This window comes from Schistocerca cancellata, chromosome 2, assembly GCF_023864275.1.
Source record: "Schistocerca cancellata isolate TAMUIC-IGC-003103 chromosome 2, iqSchCanc2.1, whole genome shotgun sequence".
Lineage (NCBI taxonomy): Eukaryota > Metazoa > Arthropoda > Insecta > Orthoptera > Acrididae > Schistocerca > Schistocerca cancellata.
This window is the reverse complement of record NC_064627.1, coordinates 633,667,152-633,686,898: the sequence shown is the minus strand read 5'-3', so window position 1 is coordinate 633,686,898 and position 19,747 is coordinate 633,667,152. Positions and strand designations below refer to the sequence as shown.

Here is a 19,747-nt window from a genome sequence, read left to right as displayed (position 1 = left end):
AAAAATGAAAATATATAAAACAATGACGCATCCTGTTTTGACATATAGAGCAGAACCTAAAGTAGAAACGAAAAAGATACAAGATAACGGTAGTGGCTCCAAGAAGTAACCATGTGAACACCAGATACAAATAAATGTATGGAGACAAGAAAATAAAATTAGAAGGACCGTGTGGAAAGGCTGGATCCAACAAGACGAACTAAGATTTTCAAGAATGGACGACAGCAAGGGAAACCCAGACGAGAACAACGTTCCATACTCATCAACCATTTGACACTAATAATATAGTGACATAACAACGAAAAAGTTCGTGGTTTACCACGTATAACTTTCATCACCACTGGTGAACTGATGTTGTAATTGATGAAGACCCATCGAGTGATGTAGACCTAAATTTACATGCGCCCCAAGAAAGTGTTTTATGACCATTTCTTTTCATGTTTTATATTAGTGACCTCGCAGTCAACGCCCTTGCCTAGTTGAATACACTGGTTCACGTCAAATCATCGAAGTTAAGCAACGTTGGGCGAGCTGTTGGCAGCTTTCCCTTTGTCTCTGCGGAACTGGGAGGAGAGGTGGTGGCAAATATTTCCTGATCGGAAGGCTTTTCACCAATGTCCTGGATCAAATTGTAAACATATACGCAGTGTCTCTTTGAACGAACGCATGTGACATTTGAAAGCAATCCTTTCGTCGGCTGTATACGTTCAATCAGCTGCGCTCTAGAAGCTACTGGACAGGAATAGCCTCTGTGCCGGCACCGCGTTTCGCCCTCTCCTTTCTCTCATCATCACACGACGCAAACATGGCACGACACCAAACACACGCCCACTACAGTCATCTACACACTCAGATACACTTTAACACACGACTCTCACACTTCACGAAGGAAAGATGCCACTGTACGCCCCGGGTAGGGGAAACGTGCCCCTCGAGCTCTCCCAGGCAGTCGTGACATATGACTTTACTTCCGTATTAATTTTCAGAAAAACTTAATAGTAATCTCAGACTTTATGTAGATGATACAGTTATCGATAACGAAGTGCTGTCCGAATAAGTGCAGAAATATTCTGTCAACTTTTGATGAGATTTCAAAGTGGTGCGAATATTGGCAAGTTGGATTAAATGTTCAGAAAAGTGAAATTTTGCACTTCATAAAACGAATAAACGTTGTATTGTGAATATAGGTTCAGTCGTAGGTAAAGAAACCGGAAGTCTTCGAAGGAGATTGTGTACGAAACACTCGCACGATCTACATCTACATATACATCTACATGGATACTCTGGAAATCACATTTAAATGCCTGGCAGAGGGTTCATCGAAACACCTTCACAATTCTCTATTATTCCAATCTCGTATCGCACGCGGAAAGAATGAATACCTACATCTTTCCGTACAAGTTCTGATTTCCTTATTTTATCGTAGTGATCGTTCCGCCCTATGTAGGTCGGTGTCAACAAAATACTTTCGCATTCGGAGGAGAATTCCTAGAATATTGCTGAAGTGTATTGGGGCCTTACCAAATAGGACTAGCAAGGGATATTGAACGTATACAAAGAGGAGCAGCGAGTGGCGAGAGATTTGTTTGATGCAAGTATTCACATGAGGACTGGTAAAAACTATACCGTGAAAGCCTACTTAGAATGTTTCAAGAACCAAATATAAGTGATGAATCTAGGAATGTACAACAGACCCTACGAATGGCTACCCAAGGTATTCTTAGGACAAGATTAGAGTAATTACAGCACGGACGGAGGCGCTTAAGTAGTCACTCTTCCCACACGCCATGCTTGAATGGGACATGAAGAAGCCCTCCTCGTGAACTGGGAAGTACTCTCTACCATGCACTTCACAATGGTTTGATAGTATGCATGTCGATGAATATTTAAGTAATGCGGAATTGACTACTAGATGACACGAGAGGCAGAGCCACCAGTATAACACGGAAATGTGTGTTTGCGCGCGCGCGCGCGCGTGTGTGTGTGTGTGTGTGTGTGTGGAGGGGAGGGGGTTTACTGTGTTGTCACTCCAAAAGCAGTAACAGTACAGTGTGTTGGGCAGGACTTGGAACTGAGTAACGAATCCAACAGGAATACTTCAAACTTTGTAAAGCTGGAGACTACACCCTGTGGCAAACCAATAGAAGCCTGGTGAATGCTTGAGTAACAGTACTTGCCGTCATGAATAGTGGCGACCGTGATGTGCCGAGAAAGTTGCGTCAACGGTAGTTTTTATGGTTAGGATGGGTCCTCTTACTGCACTTGAGAAATCGCTAAACGCGGAATGATATATACACATGTTACAACATTGTGTACATTGTAGAGCAGTGAAACAATTCTGAGACGATGACTGTATCAGCATGACAACGCCCTCTGTCACAAATCAGCATCTGTGAGGCAGTGGTTCGTGGTCGTAAAATTCCTGAAATGGACGGACCTGCCCAGAGTCTCAACCTGTACCCAAAGGAATACCTTCGACGTAAGTGACATTGTCGACTTCGCTCCAGAAGGAAGTGTTCAACATCACTACCCTGCATGTTATCAACTTTTGAGGTAGACTGGGCTGCCATTCCTCAGCAGACATTCAGACAATTAATTGAATGTGCCGCCGCCTAAATTCGGACCGCCATAAAGGCGAAGGGCGGACATACTCCGTATTAATGACCAGGCACTTTTATCAGCTGTTGTTTTTGAATAACACGAGTAGATACATTCTATACACCGGCATAGGATGTCCATTTAAAATTATGAGGTTATGAGGAAGCACTTGAAAATGGCATGTCGGTGAGTACATTTGATCTTGTGAAACAGATGTGATTGTAATAGGTGGAAAAAGAAATTGTCTTTTAACGAATATCTAGCTGTGGCGCCCGACATGCAAGAACTTACTGTCGAAATTTATAAAAAACTCTAAACTATTTTGTGTACCGAGGTATCGTCGTAACAGATATGGGCATTCAAACAAAACGTTCAATATACTGCAGAAATAGTCGGCCGATGTACTGACTGTGAAACTTCTCTGCAATGTAGCCTCCTGTGCTATGTGTGACACTAGTTGAAATGGACCACTATATTTCGTTTTTGTTTATTAAACTGAAAAAAGTAGAGATAATCTTCCGGTGCGTTGAAGGTGCTTGAGATGAATAGTGGGAATCAATTTTGTGTACTCTTGCTTAACCCTATGTTCAGACTGGTTTTACATTAAGTCTTTCTCCGCGTAACAGTTTGGTTGTTATGCAGGTTTCATGAGCACCGGTGATTCGGTTGTGACCGGCAACATGGGATTCAAAGATCATGTTATGGCGCTCCGCTGGGTCAAGGACAATATTTCTGCCTTCGGTGGAGACACCGGCAACATCACGATATTCGGCGAGAGCGCTGGCAGCAGGGCGTGTCATCTGCTCGTCCTGTCGCCACTGGCCAAAGGTAAGAAAGAGATCTGGCTCACTGCTTCGCGAATACGCTGTAGAATTTAGCGTCATTGCGGGTCTTGAACGCATTTGCAGTTGTGGACTTGCTTTACGTCCTAGGTGTTTCAAAGAACTTAAACGCAACAGTATGTTTTATAACATTTCCAATGAATAAGTACATAACAAGGTCAATCGCTATGAAGTGTGTCCCGAAGTTTTGATTGTCGCAATGGTTGTATGCGACAGCTGCACACAACCGCTTTGCAAGCATTACGTAAATATTTCAATGGTTCAAATGGCTATGAGCACTATGGGACTTAAATTTTCAGGTCATCAGTCCCCTAGAACTTAGAACTACTTAAACCTTACCAACCTAAGGACATCACACACATCCATGCCCGAGGCAGGATTCGAACCTGCGACTGTAGCGGTCGCGCGGTTCCAGACTGTAGCGCCGGCCACCTCGGCTGGCACGTAAGTACTGCATATATCTGGTCGTTACATAATGTACTCCAGAAAGTTGTCCACAGCTACAGCATCAATAGTGCGAGAAATCGTCGTGCTGTCTCCTATGTCCTCTCCTCCATCACTTTAATCATAAATTTTCTGCAGACTTTCCATTATTTCTTCACCAGTTAAAATTTGGTCTGTTTTACAGTTTTCTTCATTCAGCCAGTTACCAACCATTCCTTAACGCTTTTCTTATTGTGTTTGTCCTTTGGTAACTTTTTTATAGCTACGGTACTGCGATGTATATTCATTTACACACATGCGCTCTTGTCCACTTAAGTAAGTGCATGTGAACAATGGCCGGAACCAGAGGTCACACCTGGGACGACTGACGTTAAATATTCATGTCTTTTGTCATGTAACTAAGTCAGAATTAAAGTTCATGTCTTATAGCTATGGAAACATCCTCGCTTCACTCGTAACTCGAGGACGCAAGTAGATAAAAATGCGAGTAAATAAGTAATGTGAGGAAGATAACATTACTAGCAAGCTACAAAAACATATCCGTTTGCAAATATTGTTACAGGGGATTGTATTTTAGGTACTTATTTCATAGTGAGTGATCCTGCTTTATATGTACGTACTTAGGAACTAAGTTTTCTATGTGACTGCATGTATATTTGGATTTAAGAAAATAAAGCGTATCTGTTTACACTTAATTTCAGACACATTCAATGATTCGACACCCATATGTGCAACGAGTGAGCGCATTAGCGTGAGTCTAGAGTATTTCAGTAGGCTGACTCGTGACAAGGCACTGATAGTTTTCTGTTATTTAAACTACACAACCATGAATAGTACAGTGAAACAAGATATTGTCGTCTTGTACAGCACTACACTATATTATAGAGAATATTAACCAGGGATGCATCTTATTACGCATCACCAGATTATGGTCCACGGTTCGTCGAATAATATAAGCAATGGAAAACTGTAAACCCGTTTTCAGTATCGTTCCATAATCACGATGATATTTTGCTGTAGGAATACAGCTCTGGTGTCGTTATTCTCCAGAGTAAGCGGGACGAGCAGCATAGAGATCGTCCACATCAGGTGATTACATTACTGACAGTACTTCCTTATTAGAATTTACAAAGGCCAACGTACGGTCGCTTCAAAACAGAGACATTATCAGCCGGCAGCGTCGACACTTCCGTATTTCGCCATCACACTGTCACAGTATCCCTCTTCTTAATTTACTGTCAAACATAGTTGTCGTTCATTCAAGATTTTCTGTTCGAGAGTGCGTTATTTAACAGACATTATTGTCTTAACTTAATTTATTTATCTCGACAAAGATTATGTTGCCTTTTACTTAAAACTGAGGAAAATATTGTAACCTGTTTGTGTTTGTCTTTCGTTTCAGACGGTTACAAGAAATGCTATCATGAGACAATATATTTCTGAGCGCCATTACAAGAAATGATATCCTGGTACAATATGTTTCTGAGCGCCTATATTAAGTGAGATCTGCTTTCGCAGGACAGAGCGAATGAGATTGTGGAAAGGAGCCAAGATCATTTACTGTTGCTTACACAAGAACACACAACTTTATTCCTCGAAAACCAATGCACAGTTTTCTCTTTAAAACAATAAGGATGAACTCACGGCTGAGTGCCCAAGTAACTTCTCAATAATAAGGACTAAATAATTCGTTTTAAAAATCAAGGATTTAGAAAAACGGTTAAAGGCCTTACTTAAGTAAAATTAAAATATGTTCTTGGCTGAAGGACCAAATAATATATTACATCTGCAAAGGAAATTTTTGAAAGGCAAGCATTTACCACTTTCGGCTAAAAGCCATAATAAGGAAAATGTAAATTAATTCCTCGGCTGGAAGCCCAATAATATTTCATCATAATGAAGGGGAACCTTTAAAGACAAGCATTTACACATGATAACAAAAATCCATCTTAAGAAAACTTGAAATATCTTGCTGGCTGAAGGCCCAAACAATTATTCAAAATAATTAAAGATAAACCTTAACATAAGCATTTACACAGGATTCAAGATAATTAAAGAGAAACTCTACAGACAGGAATTTAAACATTACATCTGAAAGCCACAGATTTTAAAACAAACGCAGCTTAAGGCCTAAATACAGAGCAAGCACGAATTGTAAATAAAACACGGCTGAAGGCGTAAAATATTTCTCATAAGGTTCGACCGAAGGCCATATATTGAACACCAACACAAACTAAATTAGTACATGGCTGAAGACCTCACACAGTACTTGAGATTAAAGAAAATCACAATCCCAAACAACAAAACAATGGTGCTCAGGAGTGTTCCAAGGGTCGGCCTGGGGATGAAACTCTAACAACAGTTTAGGTGAGATAGGCAGCCAAGTGTAACACTAAATAATCGGGTGGCAGCAAGACATAGGGACGGCTGACGCACCAACCCACAACCTAATCAATTCCCTTTCACCCGACCAACGTCACGACAACCGAAAATATCAGCGAGGACGAACATCCCAGCAGCACTACGTCTTGACGATTGGAAACCAACACACCATACGTTGCTGCTTGCAGGAACGGCCCAGGAAGCAACAACCAGTAATGAATAAAGAAATGTCACGGCAGTTGAGCTTTCATGCAGGTTAAGTGATTACTCAGCTTCAGTGTCCAGGTCTGGTGGGCGACGATCTATGCAGCTCTCGCAGTTAGTGCCTCACAACTCCGACTGAATGTGCACGCCACCAGCTGCCCCAGCCTGACCTCACGCCGTGGAGACTTCGTCGCTGCTCTGTCGCAACCGACCGACTGGCTACTCTGGTACGCAGACAGCATTCATCTGCTCAGCGGAAATCACAGAAGCTACACACAGTTCCACGTAAACACTTGCACCAACAACTCCAACAATCTTAAAACCAATCACCGTGGAACAACAAGGAGAAATCACAAGTCGACACACAAAGAGTTTCCATAAGTGATCGGAGACGAAATACAGGTCGTCCGATGAGACGAGCGACCGAACGACCAACCAAGGTCTTCCCCACTCAAGTTACACTCCTGGAAATTGAAATAAGAACACCGTGAATTCATTGTCCCAGGAAGGGGAAACTTTATTGACACATTCCTGGGGTCAGATACATCACATGATCACACTGACAGAACCACAGGCACATAGACACAGGCAACAGAGCATGCACAATGTCGGCACTAGTACAGTGTATATCCACCTTTCGCAGCAATGCAGGCTGCTATTCTCCCATGGAGACGATCGTAGAGATGCTGGATGTAGTCCTGTGGAACGGCTTGCCATGCCATTTCCACCTGGCGCCTCAGTTGGACCAGCGTTCGTGCTGGACGTGCAGACCGCGTGAGACGACGCTTCATCCAGTCCCAAACATGCTCAATGGGGGACAGATCCGGAGATCTTGCTGGCCAGGGTAGTTGACTTACACCTTCTAGAGCACGTTGGGTGGCACGGGATACATGCGGACGTGCATTGTCCTGATGATGATGATGTTTGGTTTGTGGGGCGCTCAACTGCGTGGTTATCAGCGCCCGTACAATTACCCAATCTTTGCTCAGTCCAATTTCGCCACTTTCCGGGATGATGATGAAATGATGAGGACAACACAAACACCCAGTCATCTCGAGGCAGGTGAAAATCCCTGACCCCGCCGGGAATCGAACCCGGGACCCCGTGCTCGGGAAGCGAAAACGCTACCGCGAGACCACGAGCGGCGGACGTGCATAGTCCTGTTGGAACAGCAAGTTCCCTTGCCGGTCTAGGAATGGTAGAACGATGGGTTCGATGACGGTTTGGATGTACCGTGCACTATTCAGTGTCCCCTCGAACGATCACCAGTGGTGTACGGCCAGTCTAGGAGATCGCTCCCCACACCATGATGCCGGGTGTTGGCCCTGTGTGCCTCGGTCGTATGCAGTCCTGATTGTGGCGCTCACCTGCACGGCGCCAAACACGCATACGACCATCATTGGCACCAAGGCAGAAGCGACTCTCATCGCTGAAGACGACACGTCTCCATTCGTCCCTCCATTCACGCCTGTCGCGACACCACTGGAGGCGGGCTGCACGATGTTGGGGCGTGAGCGGAAGACGGCCTAACGGTGTGCGGGACCGTAGCCCAGCTTCATGGAGACGGTTGCGAATGGTCCTCGCCGATACCCCAGGAGCAACAGTGTCCCTAATTTGCTGGGAAGTGGCGGTGCGGTCCCCTACGGCACTGCGTAGGATCCTACGGTCTGACTGCGATGGAGCTCCGTATGCCACGGCAAACTGGCTGACACTGACGGCGGCGGTGCACAAATGCTGCGCAGCTAGCGCCATTCGACGGCCAACACCGCGGTTCCTGGTGTGTCCGCTGTGCCGTGCGTGTGATCATTGCTTGTACAGCCCTCTCGCAGTGTCCGGAGCAAGTATGGTGGGTCTGACACACCGGTGTGAATGTGTTCTTTTTTGCATTTCCAGGAGTGTATGAGTGTAGGCAATGGTCGGGCGAGTATTGGCTGTCTGGACTGGAGCTCACTGCAGCTCCAACCCGATTCAACTCGATGTCCATTTGGAACGCGAAGACACAGCGACCGGGGAACAACAGGCTCGGACCCACCTATGCAGAGGTAACTCTTGCCCATCGCCCACGACATCTCTGCACGAGGAAGGAGCCGACCCACGTCTCGCAAGATGACCCACTGACGAGGCCCAGAAATGGTCAAAAGACCAAATACACGCTGCCCAATGAAACGACCAATCGAACGACCAACTACCGGTCGTTCCCCCTCCAGTCCCCTGTCGGACAGTGCATGTGAGTCCCCAGCGGTCGGGCGAGTACTGGCTGTGCAGACCTTACTGGAACCCCACTCCGACCGAACTTCAGACACACGACGACCCGGAAATACTAGCGGTCGCTCCAGAGATGGTACGACAGTGCCCTTATCGATAAGCGCTGCTGCTGCCACTCACGGGCATGCAACCCAGCAAAGTAGTGACGCCAGAAAATCGAATTAAAAGAAAAACGAGGTCACAGAACGACAAAAAAAACAAGATGAAGAGCAATAAACGGCATGAACGCGAGCCGCGCACGGCTCATTGATTATAAATGGGAGCTGAGATTTAATCGCTGTTAATGCTAGACTTCTTCAGTCAACCGCGACGACAACCGCCTGGTGTTGGCAGTGTCCGCCTTGTGGAAACGACAGTTCGAAGACGCTAGAAGACGGTCGTCCTGTCACACATGTTCAGTCTGAACGTCTCCCATTGGACTGGCGTTGCACAGCCAATTCGTTGTACTGGTGATTCTAGGTCTGAAGTCACATGTGTTGCTTTAGCTATGTGATCCTGCTATGTGATCCTGACAGCTAACTGTTTAAGAGTATCATCACGAGATGAAGCTCTTAAACAGTTAGCTGTCAGGATCACTGAAGAATGCTACTAGACCTCTATTTTTTGTCACTGTCTTGTTTCGAGTTGGTTCATGTTATCTCCTCGGGCATAGCCTCTCTCGACGAAATGTGACGCACTTACTGCATCTAACGGTGAGCCAACGATCTGCTCTCGTTAAAAGTTACACATATCTCATTTCATCCACCTCTCTTGGCTATTAGAGAATATCCAGCGCATCCCTAGAATACTGCGATCAGACATCTTTTATCTGCGAACGGGAGTGGTTCTCTGTGAGTGGTCACTGTTACTGCCTCAATAAGCTGAATGTCGTTGTTTCTGATATTAAATGGTAATCCGTAGGTCAATTTTCTCATGAAGGTATCTTTGGAACCGCAGTAAAACGAAGTGCACAAATAAATTCCTGATTGCGAAGACTGGATGACGTGTGGTAGGACTGCGATACCTATTAACTGAGACTTGAGCAGTTAAGTGACGCGGATATGATGGTCAAAGAGTGTTCGCTAGGGGAAGAAAGGTGAGGCGATAGAAGCGTCGTTATCATACACGTGGAGCCCCTGAAAAACACTGATCTCTAAGCTGGGTAAAATTCCCTTGATCATACCGATGACGCACCGGTAAATGACGACCGTCGAAAAAAGTTAGCGGAAAAAGGAACAAAGGAAAATGGGATGACTGTTTTCCATAAGTGAATTGAACGTAAATAACAAGATATTTTGTAAGTAAGATGTCAGTTTCCAACGAGAAATGCCTAATTAATTCCGTGGCCCTTCAAATATGACATGTATCATGTTTCGAAACCATAGAAAAAGCACGCTTATTCAGGATAATCGGTGTTTCTAGATTATCTCTGCAGTCTGGGTCCATATTAACGCAGTATACCGGGACCTTGCTGCAACTGCAACATGTTTTGAGAGGGAAGATCGGAGGTTGACTTGGTTGTTTTCCTCTTTTTTTTACGCAAGATGCAGATATTTTAAGTGAGTTAAACCTGTTGTACTTAAGTTGTTTTTGTGAGGAATAGCTGACAGATGTATTGGATACGACACCACCGCGCTTCTAGCAGTGCTCAGATAAAACACAATGATGTCATATTTTACTGAATGAACACTCTCTCTCTCTCTCTCTCTCTCTCTCTCTCTCTCTCACACACACACACACACACACACACACACACACACACACACACACACATAGAGGGGGGGAGGCGATAGAAACAAAGCAGTGTGTGTGTGTGTGTGTGTGTGTGTGTGTGTGTGTGTGTGTGTGTGTGTGTGTGTGAGTGAGAGAGAGAGAGAGAGAGAGAGAGAGAGAGAGAGAGAGAGAGAGAAAGGGTGGGAGGGGGGGAGAGATTGCAGGTTTTGGTAGGTAAATGATTTTCAATAACACTGGCTTTCAAAAAAGGTGAAGCACCAGAAGAAATGGTTTTCTGTCAATCCAACTTCGTATGCATACATATCATCGGCGAGTATGTAAATGATTACTGCAGCAGTTCTCTTTGACAAAAAAATGGTTCAAATGGCTCTGAGCACTATGCGACTTAACTTATGAGGTCATCAGTCGCCTAAACTTAGAACTAATTAAACCTAACTAACCTAAGGACATCACACACATCCATGCCCGAAGCAGGATTCGAACCTGCGACCGTAGCGGTCGCTCGGTTCCAGACTGCAGCGCCTAGAACCGCTCGGCCATTCCGGCAGGCTTCTCTTTGACACACAGAACTGCTACCGGAGAGCGTTAGTATTGTTCGTGTTTAGTAATCTTACCAGGTCTGGTGCGATACCGTAAGGGACGTGAAAACTCGATAGATGTTCAGTGATCACTGGACACAAAGAAACTGTATGCTCACGTGAGGCAGCATCATTAGAACTTGACATAGGCTGAAAGGGGCGTCATTGTGAGTAATCATTAGGCAGCTAGACGAATCGAGCAGGAACAGGATAACTTCCTACTTTCTGGATACAATTCGACGTTTAACACAGTTATTGAACTGGGATGCAAGACGTCATAAGTGACCTTAAAGGTTGCCTACTTGCAGGAGTTGGTCAACTACCTTTGACCATGAAGGCGAGTCGTCATGCCCCTCTTCTCGGCCCTCTCCTCCCGTGTCCTCCAGTCACAGTCCCGTATTTTTTTTTTTTTTATTTTGGTCATCAGTCTACTGACTGGTTTGACGCAGCCCGCCACGAATTCCTTTCCTGTGCTAACCTCTTCATCTCAGAGTAGCACTTTCATCCTACGTCCTCAATTATTTGCTTGACGTATTCCAATCTCTGTCTTCCTCTACAGTTTTTGCTCTCTACAGCTCCCTCTAGTACCATGGAAGTCATTCCCTCATGTCTTAGCAGATGTCCTATCATCCTGTCCCTTCTCCTTATCAGTGTTTTCCACATATTCCTTTCCTGTCCGATTCTGCGTAGAACCTCCTCATTCCTTACCTTATCAGTCCACCTAATTTTCAACATTCGTCTATAGCACCACATCTCAAATGCTTCGATTCTCTTCTGTTCCGGTTATCCCACAGTCCATGTTTCACTACCATACAATGCTGTACTCCAGACGTACATCCTCAGAAATTTCTTCCTCAAATTAAGGCCGGTATTTGATATCAGTGGACTTCTCTTGGCCAGAAATGCCTTTTTTGCCATAGCGAGTCTGCTTTTGATGTCCTCCTTGCTCCGTCCGTCATTTGTTATTTTACTGCCTAGGTAGCAGAATTCCTTAACTTCATTGACTTCGTGACCATCAATCCTGATGTTAAGTTTCTCGCTGTTCTCATTTCTATTACTTTTCATTACCTTCGTCTTTCTCCAGTTTACTCTCAAACCATACTGTGTACTCATTAGACTGTTCACTCCGTTCAGCAGATCCTTTAATTCTTCTTCACTTTCACTCAGGATAGCAATGTCATCAGCGAATCGTATCATTTGAAACGTCCCCTTAGAACAATTTATATACGACTGTGCTTAACCTGACACACAATATTATTTAGCGCAACGCAATCTGACTTTCAAAAATCCCTACAAAAGAATGGCCCTGACTAACATTAAACTATACCTTACCTCACAAAAATCTTCATTACTCGAACTACTGCAATACAGCGAGCGCCACTATTGCCAGCTAAATAAAAGATTCAAACTACAGAAGTCACTAACTACTGATAGGGATAGTTAGCAAATGAAAGATTTTAATAGAGAACAAACAATGTATTTACCTTAATAGTCATAATATATATAGCAGTTCATGACCTCCAGTCTAATAAATTTCAAAACTCCGCCATCTCTCTCCCCACATCCACCACTGCTGGCGTCTCACCTCCAACTGAGCAACGCTACGCGCTGTTCACATCCAGCTGCCGCTGCCCAACACTACAATGGCAGACAACAATGCAAAATAGCCACAGACTGCACACAGCACAGCCAGTGATTTTCATATAGAGCGCTACGTAACTTTGCCAATAAGAAAACATAAACAGCCTACTTACATAGCCCCCATGCTCCCCACAAAAATTTTACAAAATATTTTTGGGCAGTGGCCAATAATGATTTGAAAAAAATTTTCATAATTACAATAACAAAGATATCAAATGCACACACTTATTTATACAATGTTGGTCAAAAGCTAAAATTTTCTCACATTCCATAAAGATAGTCCAGATTGTTCATCACAGTAAAATTGCAGTGTTTTACTCAAAGTCTGAGCAGTAAAAGAAAATGCACACGGAAGTAGTGGATTTCCATGGAGTCTTGAAGAAGTAGTGTTGTCCTTCCAACGGAAAGACAGTGCTGACACTTGACATGCTGACAGGTAATGGGCCACAACAGAGCAAACCCACAGCAGAGTCAGTCGAAGTTGATGAATATTGGTAGGTAGGTCATCACAGAGCAGACCCACTGTAGTCCTGGTAGAGAGTATGGTATTGGTGGGCCACCAGAGGTGCAGACCCACTGCAGTCCTTGTAGAAATAATGTTACTGGTGAGTCAGCAAAGGTGCAGACCCACTGTAGTCCTTGTAGAAATAATGGTATTGTTGGGTCATCAAAGATGTAGACCCACTGTAGTCCTTGTAGAGATGGCCAGCAGCCATCTGCTGCGACTGTGCAGGTGCACAATCACCATTGAAGAGTCTTGCGGATAATAGAGCAAGTCCATAACCACCACTTGTGTACTCACAAAGTTTTTAGAATTGTCCTTAGAACCAGCAATGCTGTTATCCAGTCCCTTACTGAATTATTAACACACGTGCAAACACTAACAGTCACAACTTCTCACATTTTGTGCATTACTGTGACCAACAGAAAAGTGTGCAGTGAAATGGAACTTACAAGTTAATAATATGATGAACTGGTGTCAATCACAATAATATAACATGAGAATACAATTACAAAGGTACAAAATACATCATTAAAAACATAACAATACAGATAACATTTGTAGTACAGGCTTTACAAGAGAATAGAAATAAATATATACATCAGTGTTACAGGAATTATGACATGAGTACAAAAATAAAAGATCAGAATCACTTTCGAAACATCAACTTCACACATGAGCATTAAAACAGAACAGAATACATAATGTCTAAACATCTTTACAAAGAAAATACCATATTATTGATGCAAAGTATATTTGAGGATAACAGTATTCCTCATCATAGTGAATGTAGCTGAGTATTAGAAAAATTCTACAACATAAGTCTTATCAGATAAACATATAAAGACAGGAAGAACATAATTACACACAGGTACCCAAACACATAGTGGGATAACACAAAAGGAAAGGACAGGGTTTGTTTCATTGCAGTATTTTGCAAACAAAACTTTCTTTGCTTCTTGGAGATCTCCCTTCATTCATCATTATTCCCAAAAGTCCTATCTAAGCCTGCTTTCTGTATTCTGTTCACATCCTCTGTCAAAAATAGTTTTTCTCCACTGTACAGTATCCTTTTTTTTTTGCCAGACCATTTTCTGATAGCTTCTCAATGCATTTCTTATAAATTCATCATAGTTAGTTTCTTATATAGTCTACTCCTCTTAAGCTAACTTAAATCTACTGAGCTCAGATGCTAAACTAAGGGACGAGGCAATGCAGCAGCACATAACAAATTAACATAAACAGCAATGCAAAAAAAATGGAAAATTGCAAAGCAAGCTACAGTAAATCTAAATTACCAAGCAATGCAACATTACAACTAATATAAGGCACTGTGCAGCAAATAAGGAAAATAAATCCGTAATAAAACTGGCTTAACAGCGTAATACAAAGTCAAATTCAGTAACACTATGTCTGGCAAACAGCAGCAGCAACTTATATCTAAACATGACATAGCTCAAGCAAAAAAAAAAAAATTACACTAAAGACAACAATGCAGATAAGGGAAATGCATATTCACATCTTAATGTCTATGTAATTAAAGTGGTGCACCACAACAACTTATTGTAAAAATAATATTACCATGTACTTGAAAAGAATATTATGTGTCCAGTTACTGTTACTAGTTCTTTCCTTTCCAAGTGCTCCTTTTTTAAAGAATGTGGATTACAAAATTATTACTTAATAGATCTGTTGACAGAAAGTGTTCACATTAGCAAATGCATTTTTTTTATAAAAGCAATGCTGAAACACAGCTGGAAAACAGGTATCAAATGAAATAAGCAACTATGTACAAAGTAAAGCATAAGAACATCATTCAGTAGTCATGAGGCATTTCATAAGTTTGTAGAAAAATCTCTCAACTACAGAGACAGTAGTCATAATCAGGTGTATAGACATAAAAATATTTCTCGTCATTTCATTGGGCATTTCAGTAAATATCATAAATTAAGAGCTCCACAGTGTAATCATATGTTTTCAAGTTCGACCATGTCGTTTTTGCGATGCTTTCTACAAAGGAATGTCAATAGCGAGGATAATGGCCTCCCTTTTTTTTTCTTTTCTACCTGAGCGTCTGAAAAGGCTTGTTCTCCAGGTGACTGACACAGCTGTGTGCCCACGACACACGTGCAGGTGGTCACTTAACTTTCTTACGGAAATATTTACGACAGCAGTTTCCGCTACAGTGACAGTCTCATATACAAAATATTTCACAGGTCAAGAAATTGCGTTGCAAATGTGTAGAAACAAAATCTTATGAATATAACAGTGTCCAAAAAAATTTTCGCCGGCATTGTGATACATTCACGCATTTACACACATTTCATAACTCTTAAAGTACGATTCTTGGTTTCCAACATCCTTTTCCACAAGTCAAGAGTCCCTAACTTCTATTCATTATTCATATACATATAAACACATAATCACATTCCTCATATATGGTAGCATCATCTTATTGACATAAACATACCTCAACAGCATAATACACATCGTCGTCGTAAAAATAACATCATAACACCTCAGTCAAATCTCAAAAAAGTCGTAGCTTTCTGCAATAATTTCAAACCATAAAAAATATTCTCTGCCCATTTCAATAGTGTCATCTGCCTCAAACGTACTTTAAAAATCATGATCTCATACCAAATACATCATTCAAAGCTCTCATAGTATCACAATGGGTCCGAAGAAATATGAACAGTTCACAAAGTACAGACAAAATACAATTTCGTAAATGTGAAGTTATCCAACGGTGTAATCACGTAAACATCTGTCACTGACGTAGTAAAAAACATGTTTATCTCTCAGTTAAATGATCAGATAGCTGTGTAATTTATGTTTTAGAGAAATATGGTACCGATGCGTAAAGTTGTATAAGCAAATACCATATTAGCTAGGGTTCCTTGTGCTTGCCAAACACATGGTACACAAAGTAAGCGTGTACCCCCCTGAGGATTAATGCAATTATACCCTCAGGTGTTACAGATTACAGCAATGGAATGAAATGTATCATGGTAAACTTTCTTTGTAATTCAAAAATCTTTAACAATAAATGTTTTAAGTACAAAATTAATCACTGAAATGCGTGTCCTGTAGCGCTAAATGTGCATCTTGTTGTAAGATAAACTCTGTGGAAGTGTCGTAGTTATTTTCCTCCGAAAGCTAAGTTCTGCAAAAGCCAATGTACTTACCTCATGATAAACAAAAGTGAAATGCTTTGCGTATAGATATCTTAGTTATTAAGCTTATTGTTGTGATGAAGAAATTACTGTGCTGTAACGTATTGTTGTGCTACGGAAAAGGCTGTCTCATTGTAGCTATACCACAAAAGTTACTACTAAAACATGTTTTACTTTCCAGAATAATACAGAAAAACAGTGCAGATATAAAACAGAAACACCGCAAAAGCAACATTGTAAATTGTCACTCATTAGTAGCGTCGTGATAAAAATCGTGTAGCTGTTACATAAACTAACTACTGTCTCATCTGGTATCTCACAGAAAGTACTTTAAATCCAGAATGTATTTTCAAGTAAACCGAAATGTTGCATTAGAATCTCATTAGATGTACCAGTATACGTTCTAAGTATGTGAGCCTTATAGTCGTTACGTAATCGTGCAACTAACAAGCAAGATTGTACACACACAATAACACTGTGTCGTCTGTTCCGCCATATGAAACGTCCCCTTAGAACAATTTATACACGACTGTGCTTAACCTGACACACAATATTATTTAGCGCAACGCAATCTGACTTTCAAAAATCCCTACAAAAGAATGGCCCTGACTAACATTAAACTATACCTTTCACAAATAACTCACCTCACAAAAATCTTCATTACTCGAACTACTGCAATACAGCGAGCGCCACTATTGCCAGCTAAATAAAAGATTCAAACTACGGAAGTCACTAACTACTGATAGGGATAGTTAGCAAATGAAAGATTTTAATAGAGAACAAACAATGTATTTACCTTAATAGTCATAATATATATAGCAGTTCATGACCTCCAGTCTAATAAATTTCAAAACTGCGCCATCTCTCTCCCCACATCCACCACTGCTGGCGTCTCACCTCCAACTGAGCAACGCCACGCGCTGTTCACATCCAGCTGCCGCTGCCCAACACTACAATGGCAGACAACAATGCAAACTAGCCACAGACTGCACACAGCACAGCCAGTGATTTTCATATAGAGCGCTACGTAACTTTGCCAATAAGAAAACATAAACAGCCTACTTACACATTGATATCCTTTCACCTTGTATTTTAATTCCACTCCTGAACCTTTCTTTTATTTCCATCATTGCTTCCTCGATGTACAGATTGAAGAGTAGGGGCGAAAGGCTACAGTCTTGTCTTACACCCTTCTTAATACGAGCACTTCGTTCTTGATCGTCCACTCTTATTATTCCCTCTTGGTTGTTGTACATAATGTATATGACCCGTCTCTCCCTATAGCTTACCCCTACTTTTTTCAGAATCTCGAACAGCTTGCACCATTTTATATTGTCGAACGCTTTTTCCAGGTCAACAAATCCTATGAAAGTGTCTTGATTTTTCTTTAACATTGCTTCCATAATTAGCCGTAACGTCAGAATTGCCTCTCTCGTCCCTTTACTTTTCCTATAGCCAAACTGATCGTCGCCTAGCGAATTCTCAATTTTCTTTTCCATTCTTCTGTATATTATTCTTGTAAGCAGCTTCGATGCATGAGCTGTTAAGCTGATTGTGCGATAATTCTCGCACTTGTCAGCTCTTGCCGTCTTCGGAATTGTGTGGCTGATGCTTTTCCGAAAGTCAGATGGTATATCGCCAGACTCATATATTCTACACACCAACGTGAATAGTCGTTTTGTTGCCACTTCCCCCAATGATTTTAGAAATTCTGATGGAATGTTATCTATCCCTTTTACCAGCCATTAAAACAACACACCCAATAAGTATGTATCCCATTTCGCATTTTCTTCTAAAGCGACATTCCTTAGCCAGGCAGAGTCTCTGACCAAACGCATATTTCGATCTCCCAATCCAATATTTTACTGATCATCTACACAAGAAAGCCATTCGCTATGTAGTCCCCGACCCGCCATAAAGGCAATGCTGAAAAGATTCCAGATAGCCTGAATTAAGTCAACAAAGAAAGTAGCTAGTCATTACGTAGCCTCAGAGTAGCCAGCTTGCCCGTAGCAAAAATTATCCAATGGACTTCAATTGACTAACTAAACAGCCAGTCAGTATATAGTACCAGAGCTGACATCCTGGCCATGCTCAAGAGTACACTGACGGGAAACAATCATAACACCATGAATGAGTTGTGCGATATAAACGAAAGTTGGTGGGAGTGTTACTAAATCTGAAAGATGAATATTCAAATTTCGCGCCAGTCGCATAAGAGTACCGGTAGCAGCACCAATACCAGAATACAAATTATGTTTCCTTTAAGTAGACGCTATAATACAAGTGAGCGTTAGTTACTTTTGAGACTGAACATGGTGAAGTGACGTTAGACAAGAAGACCTGTAAGGCGACAAAGACGCTCTTACAAATCCCTCACTTAGTTTTACGAGGTAGTGTAATAGGGTTACGAGAAGCTGTATGTCCCTTCTGCGATATTGCAGAAAGACTTGACCGGAATGTAGCCACTGTACGTGATTGCTGGCACTGGTGGTCACTGGCACTGGTGGTCACTAGAATATACGGTCGCAGGAAGACCAGGCTCCAGACTGTAACCGGGTCTTCCCTGTCAGACCACCTACTCGGCGTTTGGCTGTGTTCCATTAAACAGCATCCACAGCAGCAGTTTGAGCAGCATTTGGCAGCACAGTGATACAACATTCTGGTATAAATCGGTTACTGCAAAGACAGCTCCGAGCCCTTAAGCGTGCATTGAACTGACCGAAAATCACCACCATCTCCGACTGTAGTGGTGTCAAGTGAGAGCACATTGGGAAGCAGAGTGTTGGCCTGTTGGGTTTTCTTTTTAAAACTGATTGTCCCTCGGTGCTAGAGATTGCTGCGTGTTGCTTACACGTGGGCCAGTTGAGGACCTGCGCCCACCCCATCTGCATGTTAGACGCACAGGACTTGCATCTGGAACTATCCTCTGCGGTAAAATTTCGTATGGTTATCTCATACACCATGACTGTAAATTTGTACGTCAATCTGGTGATCCGACCCATTCGGTTGCCATTCATGAACAGAATTCCTGGGAGTGTTTTCCACTCTCGAACGGCGCACGGGAAAAACGAGCACTTAATTTTTTCTATGCGAGCCCCCATTTCTCTTATTTGATCGTGAAGATAATTTCTCCCTATGTAGATGGGTGCCAACAGAATATTTTAGCAATCGGAGGAGAAAACTGGTGATTGAAATTTCATGACATGATCCCGTTGCAACGAAAAACGCGTTTGCTTTAATGATTGCCACTTCAATTCGCATATCATGTCTGTGGCAGTATCTCCCACATTTCGCGATATTGCAAAACAAGCTGCACTTTTTTGACTTATTTGCATGTCATACGTCAGTCCCACATGATGCGGATCCCACACCGCTACAGCAATACTCCAGAATAGAGCG

At 42.4% G+C, this 19,747-nt stretch overlaps 1 protein-coding gene across 1 annotated transcript in view; it reads left to right on the top strand.

Annotated features, from left to right (window-relative positions):
- LOC126162302 (esterase E4-like) overlaps positions 1 to 19,747 on the top strand; it is a 98,609-nt gene that overhangs the window by 32,144 nt on the left and 46,718 nt on the right. The window contains exon 4 of the mRNA XM_049918720.1: positions 3,241 to 3,426. Coding sequence (XP_049774677.1) covers positions 3,241 to 3,426 — 186 coding nt within the window. The remainder of the gene's footprint in view (positions 1 to 3,240; positions 3,427 to 19,747) is intronic.